This window comes from Procambarus clarkii, unplaced genomic scaffold, assembly GCF_040958095.1.
Source record: "Procambarus clarkii isolate CNS0578487 unplaced genomic scaffold, FALCON_Pclarkii_2.0 HiC_scaffold_322, whole genome shotgun sequence".
NCBI classification, from domain to species: Eukaryota; Metazoa; Arthropoda; class Malacostraca; order Decapoda; family Cambaridae; genus Procambarus; species Procambarus clarkii.
Window position 1 is genome coordinate 251,160 of NW_027189355.1, and position 6,313 is coordinate 257,472.

The 6,313-nt window shown below is 45.0% G+C and overlaps 2 protein-coding genes across 2 annotated transcripts; both read right to left on the reverse strand.

Annotated features, from left to right (window-relative positions):
* Nucleotides 1–436: 436 nt before the first annotated feature.
* On the reverse strand, nt 437–829 carry LOC138361367 (uncharacterized). Its single transcript, XM_069320728.1, has one exon. The coding sequence runs from the start codon at nt 827–829 to the stop codon at nt 437–439; it is 393 nt and encodes a 130-aa protein (XP_069176829.1).
* A 33-nt stretch (nt 830–862) lies between these two features.
* On the reverse strand, nt 863–2,814 carry LOC138361368 (uncharacterized). Its single transcript, XM_069320729.1, has 2 exons — nt 2,543–2,814; nt 863–1,820 (listed from the first exon to the last, which is right to left on the reverse strand). The coding sequence occupies exons 1-2, from the start codon at nt 2,812–2,814 to the stop codon at nt 863–865; spliced, it is 1,230 nt and encodes a 409-aa protein (XP_069176830.1).
* Nucleotides 2,815–6,313: the final 3,499 nt, after the last annotated feature.

Sequence of the window (6,313 nt, forward strand, 5' to 3'; positions counted from 1 at the left end):
TCTCGATTGACCTCATGGTATATGTTCAACAGTTTACTCTCATTGCTGGTTGTTCCTTGAAAATTATCCACATGCAATTTTTTACTAATTTCTGTTTTGTTTGGGCTATTGGACTTCTTCAAGTGCATATCTAAGGTAGCTTGAAGCAGAAACGGTGAGGAAGTGGCCCCAAACAAAACAGATGCAAACTTGTAAGTGATTAATTCACTGTTTGGATCGTTAGGATCCTTGATCCATAGGAACTTTGTGTAGTTCCGGTCTTCTTCTTAGAGACCTACCCTAAGGAAAGCCTTGCTGATGTCGACCGTATATCCGTAAGTCCCAATATGGAACTTTAACAACACGTCGTATAGCCTTTGTCTCAGGCTAGGGCCAGTTTGAAGGCAGTCATTTAACGAAACACTACTCTGCTTCGTCTTAGAGCTGCAAGTAAATACTATCCGCAGTGGGTAGTAGCAGAATTTTTCAGTACAAGGTGGTGTGGCAGGTAGTGCCCGTCCTTTGGGTTATCATTAGTGACAACTTCCATAAATTTATCGAGTTGCTTCTGTAATATTTCATGATACAACTTCAAGTTCTCAGGCTGTCTTTGTAAGCGCAACACCTGTGATCTTAATTGGTTATGTGCCATAAAATGGTTGACGTGTAGCTGAGGCTGATTCAGCTTCCATGGTAACCTGACCCAGTATTGATTATCTCTGTAGATAAATGAGTCCAGGTATTGGTTGTAAGTCCAGTCGTCATCTGGGCTAGGTTGTTCAGGGACAATGCCGAGAGTTGCCAGGTCCCATAGTTTATGTACAGGGGGATCAAGCTCATCCTCGGACATGTCTCTGAATTGCAGTGGAGACTGGTCTCTTAGTCATGCAACCATTACTGGGTTGGCAAGTTGGCGGTCTACAGGTGCGGGTTGTTTCAGCCGTAATACTGGGCCTGTTAGCAAATAGCCACCTGCAGATGGTAACAAGCTCATTCCTTGTTTTTCTTCCTTTCCTTTGATAAACGTATGGTAGACATCTAATCCCATAAGGATTCCAATATTGGAAAGGTTGTCTGACGTGATTTTATCAGCCAAATGGATTCCCTTTTCTTTCAGGAATTTGACTGTTGTACCTAGACCATATACATACAGGTCTGTAGGGAATCTATCTACTACCAGAGCTTGTATCGTTCGGACATAACCTCCTAAACGTACTTTAGGTCGTACTACCTGGAGGACTCGGGCTCCTGTGTTAGTCAGGAATCCTGCTATGTCTATTCGTGTCTCTCTTACAGGTGTGAGTTTCAGGGCATCTACCAACTCCTTTGAGATAAAAGCCATTTGGGATCCTTGGTCAAATAATCCACATATGGTGGCTTTGGACTCTCCATTTTTAATGGTCAATTGAGCAGTGAGTAGAGCTGATTTATGATCAGACCTTGTTGAGAAGACACTTATGCCAAATAACACAGTACAAAGCTGTACTGATGTGGTAGTTCCTTCCTCCTTCTGTAGTTTGGCAGACTTTGTACTTGAGTCCCCACAAAGTGCTGTATGGTGTTGACCCTTATGGCACCTATTACAGGTGCGTATATGAGTTGTACAGGTGTCGGGATTATGTGCCCTTATAAACTTGGTACATTTACGTAACTCCTTGAGTCGTTTTATACGTGTAGCACGATCGGGGTAAAATTTGCAAAAGTATATGACATGTGGTTGTTCACAGAACACACATGGTTTCCAGATGTTAACAGCATCTTGGGGAGTCACCGATTTGGGTGACGCATTAACTGTAGGTTTGGAGGGACCAACTGCATATGTGCCTACTTCTTTGTTTCCACTTTGGGGAGGGGGAAGTAGTTTTAGATTTGTTTGGAATACTGTTTGTACTCTGTTGTCTACTATTAGTGGTAGACAAAGGTTTAGATGTCACTTTTCCATCTGGGTTATTTCTTTGTCTTTCTATGATGGAACACAAACCTTCGCTTATCTCCTTCACACTCAGAGAAGATTTGTTATATAAGACAAACAACTTATCCAGTACTTCACTGGGTAAATTGCGTTTCATATGGACTTGGATTATCCAGTCGGATTCGTCCAAGTTGACCTTGTTCTTAAGTGCTTTGAGCAAGGACTCAAGCTCTAATCTAAAGGCTTGGAGTGAGTCAGCCGTACTATTTGGAGGGTTAAAATCCAACAGCTTCTGGGTTAGAAGTCTGATAGTCCTTTCTGGCTTAGCATAATTATCCTTAAGGAGCTGTACTGCATTGTCTTAACCGTCATCAGTGAATGTCAGATCACAGACCAACTGTAGTGCTTCATTCTTTAAGACACCCTGTAAATATGTCAATTTTGTCGTCTTTGCTGGCATTAACAATAGAATCCACAGAATCAACAAATTTGTTCCAGAAGTTGTCCCAACTCTCGTCCTTTGTACCAAAGAAAGTTGAGAGACTGAGTGATGGAAATTTGACTTCTGGTTGTGTCTAGTTTTGGGAAGCTGTGGCTGCAATATTTGTATTGGCCTTATGTGTGGTTATTAAATCGTCAAAGTGTTGTAACTTTGCATGCATTTCATCTTCGTAATCTGCATTTTCTTGTATTACATCATCCATTGCCTCTTCATTGATATTAGGAGTTGCGAGGATATCCTGATATTTCAGGATTTTTTTGAGCACATGTTGGTATTTGGTCTGTGCAACCTTATAATAGCCTTCCAGTTCTTCGTAATTAACTGGAGTTTGATTACTTAAATCCTCACAATTTTTGATCTGTCGGGTTAAGTGGCCCTTCATGCCAGTGAGGGTTGCTTTTACATTTTTGGCAGTAGACATCATGGCAGTATTTGCTAGCCTTGTTGGACTGTTTCTGGTACTTGAATTAGTAGAGCCACTAGTTTCCGAAATAGAGCTGCTTATCTTAAAAAAAAAAAACACTATATAATCATACACACTATAATTTGAGTGGTAAGCCTGCATCAATGCTGGAATTTCCTCAAGTTAACCCTTCTTTATCACTCTTGGTTCGTACAGAGACACAGATTAACACTCAAAGGTGAAATGATTATAGTTAAATTATTACTATAGTTAAGGTAATATTATGTAGACAACACAACTCGGGTTGTCATGAATATTGCATAAAAGTATGTGCTTGCTAGATTCTAATATTAGTAGGCTGGGTCACGTGATGCGAGACTGTTGGCAGGGCAAGAGAGTTGTGACCCTGGCCATGTGTGAACCCCGAAGTAAATATACTAATGTGTCCCAAGACAAACCACAGAAGGTGAACTTAGTGAATGAGAGGTATAGGCCGTTCATGAGCAAAGGTTGGATCAGTATAGGAGGCCAACCTGAGGTAGAAGTGGGTATCTTAAGAGATACCGGAGCTAATCAGAGCTTCATTGCGAGAAGCCTGATTGGGAATGATAGACGGTTAGCTGGCAGGAGGAAGATGAAAGTATATGGGTTATTGTCTGAGAGTGACATGCCCGTATGTGCTGTCCAGCTAAGGTTAGAATATGTGTCGGCAGAGGTGATGTTGGGAGTGTGCCCCGACATACCCGTTCCAGGAGTCCAAGTGATCCTGGGGAATGACTTGTGCGGGACAAAGGTGTTGCCAAAAGTCATAGCAGAGACTGTGCCAGAGGAGAGCCCAGAAGGCCACGGCACGGGTGGGACACCTGAGAATGTGAACCTGACTGACATCCGAGGAGGTGAGTCAGGAGACTGCCAAGCCATTGAGTACCCTGTCTCGGTAGTGACGAAGGCAGAGGTAGCCGACGAGGAAGACGCTGTAGAAGATGATACAGTGTCGATTCAACCAGTAGAGGATATCGACGTTGATATAGCGTGGTTATTTGATGAAGGTCCAGCCCAGGAAAATGAAGTCTCGGTGAGGTCAAAAGTGAAGATGGCCCAGCCGAAGAAGAATCATGTGAAGAGAGCGGACCTGAGTAGAGCCCAGACTGCTGAAATTAAGAGTCGGAAGGCGAATGCAACTGTGCTGAGTAGGAATGAGGAAAGATGTGGGCAGACTGAGGACGGGAGTAGAGCGTCAAGTTGTACACGAGCACAGAGGCATTTGGATAGTGGAGTTAAGTTGTGGGAGATGTCAAGAGTAGGCATGTTTCACAGAAAACGTGGAGGAGAGATAGTGAAGAAGAGTAATAGCCGAGAAAATGAAAGGGGAAGAGACAGTATGTGTGGAGAGATGCTTACGAGCACTCTAGGAGAAGTAAAGCGACATGTACGGTCAAGTGCTGTTGGATGTAGTACAGTGCTCGAAGAAACTTTTAGGGAACGAAGAAGAGTTGAAGGAGAAGAAAGGGAGTTGTATAAAGGTGAGAAGTGTGGGAAGAGGATGATGATACAAGCATGGAGGAATAGAAGAAAGCCGAGGACTCGATGGAAGTCAAACAGGATGAGGTCTCGGATAAATGAGGAGACGAAAGGGAGGAGCGTCGGTGAAGACGAGGGAGTGAAGTATGATGGCAGGAGACGAAAGTATAATAGCAGTAGATGGAAGTGTGAAGACGACAGAGGAGGTACAGACGGCAGACGTCTGACTCTGGACGTGAAGAGAGGAAGACGAGGAAACGGAGGGTGGAAACAATAAGTAGAGTTGACCGATGGAGTGCAGGTGTCCTAGAAGGACAACCTAGCCAAGAGGTGCCAGAGAGGTCAGATCGTGTGTGAGAAGATCATGTTTCTGGCGAGTTGTGAGCCAGATGTTGCAAGGAGCAACGAACTAATTGTAGACTCCTAAGGGAGTACGTAAGCAGATCATCCGGTTGAAGAACGAGACAGTGTGGTGGCGGATGTATTATCCCGAGCTTTGCTACTGGAATAACTCTCAAAAATAAGGGGAGGGGAGTGTTATGATCTCAGCCAACAGGAAAAACGAGTCTCCCCCTTGAGAGTTATTCAACAAGCCTGACCTACCTAGAAAGTATAGGAAATATAGAGGCAATAACACAGATGTAAAATAATTTGTTGGATTCAATGAACAGTTTAAGATTATGGGCAGTGCATAAGAAAGCAGATAAATGACTGATTTGGAGATGTGGAAAATTTGCTGGAGGCGTGAGGCTCGCTTCTGGAGGGCTTTGACCTCAGTTGAGGCCAGACATCGCAGGGGGAAAGCCGCGCTCCGTTGAGCTCCCGTCAGAAAGGAACCCCTAGTGATATATCTCCAAGAGAAGAGAAGGGTGCAGACGTGCCAGCTGTGGAATCGAGCTGAGAACGTTGTGGTCTCAAGTCCTAGACTGCTAGGAGAGTATTAAGCCGCTCAGAGACATTATCGTGGGCAGTGGCAGCGCCCTGACCAGGCTTCGTCAGAGTAGGAGCGCCCTCGACCAGATAATCTGTGGTAAGCACGATTTATGCCAGTTCATAGTGATTGCTTGTAGTTGGTCATGTGCCCAGCGACAGAAGCAATGTTTATTGATAAGTTAGACATGTTTGGTAAGGCAGGAAGCCTAAATAAGAGGACGGAGATGAGAGAGACAGCCGGAGGGATGTGCAGCGCTTCCTCTCCCTTGGACCGCTTGGAGCCAACTGACTGAGGGGCGGCGGAGGAGAGTGTGGAGGCCCCCTGGGCGAGGTGGAGTATGGACCCGCCCAACGGGGAAGTCCACTCTCACAGTATGTAGAGGACAGATAGAGGTTGGAGGCAAACATATTGTGTGATTATTTTTGTTTGTGTTAAAGGGGAAACATTTTTATTGGAGTGTCAATGGGTTGCAGGTTTGTCTTTGGGGAAGAAGTTGCTGAGAACTTCGAAGCCAGCACAGATGAAGTAATTGATGAGACTCCAAGGTAGTGGAGGAGAGGACCTCGAGCTGTGAGGAGAAGCAGTGAAGAGGAGTGTCACATGCTTCTGTAGAGGTGGTGAAGCACCATAGTTGCTCGAGGGAACTTCATGGTGTAGCAGCCAGGAGAGCTGTGGAGGAACCCCGCAGAAGTGGCGAAGCACCGAAGTTGCTCAAGGAAAACTTCATGCTAGCAGCCTGGAGGAGCTGCAGAGGATCCGGAGGAACCCAGCAGAAGTGGCGAAGCACCGTAGTTGCTCAAGGAAAACTTCATGCTAGCAGCCTGGAGGAGCTGCAGAGGATCCGGGTAGTTAAACCCAGAAGAACCTGAAGAGATCAGGGTAGTGAACTTCAAGAGGTGGAAGGGAAGTTCTGGTGGATTACTTGTAGGGAGTTGATAGTGTTTGGTTGTCATTAGCGTGCAAGACGCAGTGAGTGGTGAGTGATTGTTTGCATTCTTATGTCAAGGAGTGTTTTATACTGAAGTTTAGAGTTACAGACGTAGGCTGGATTACCTACAGGTG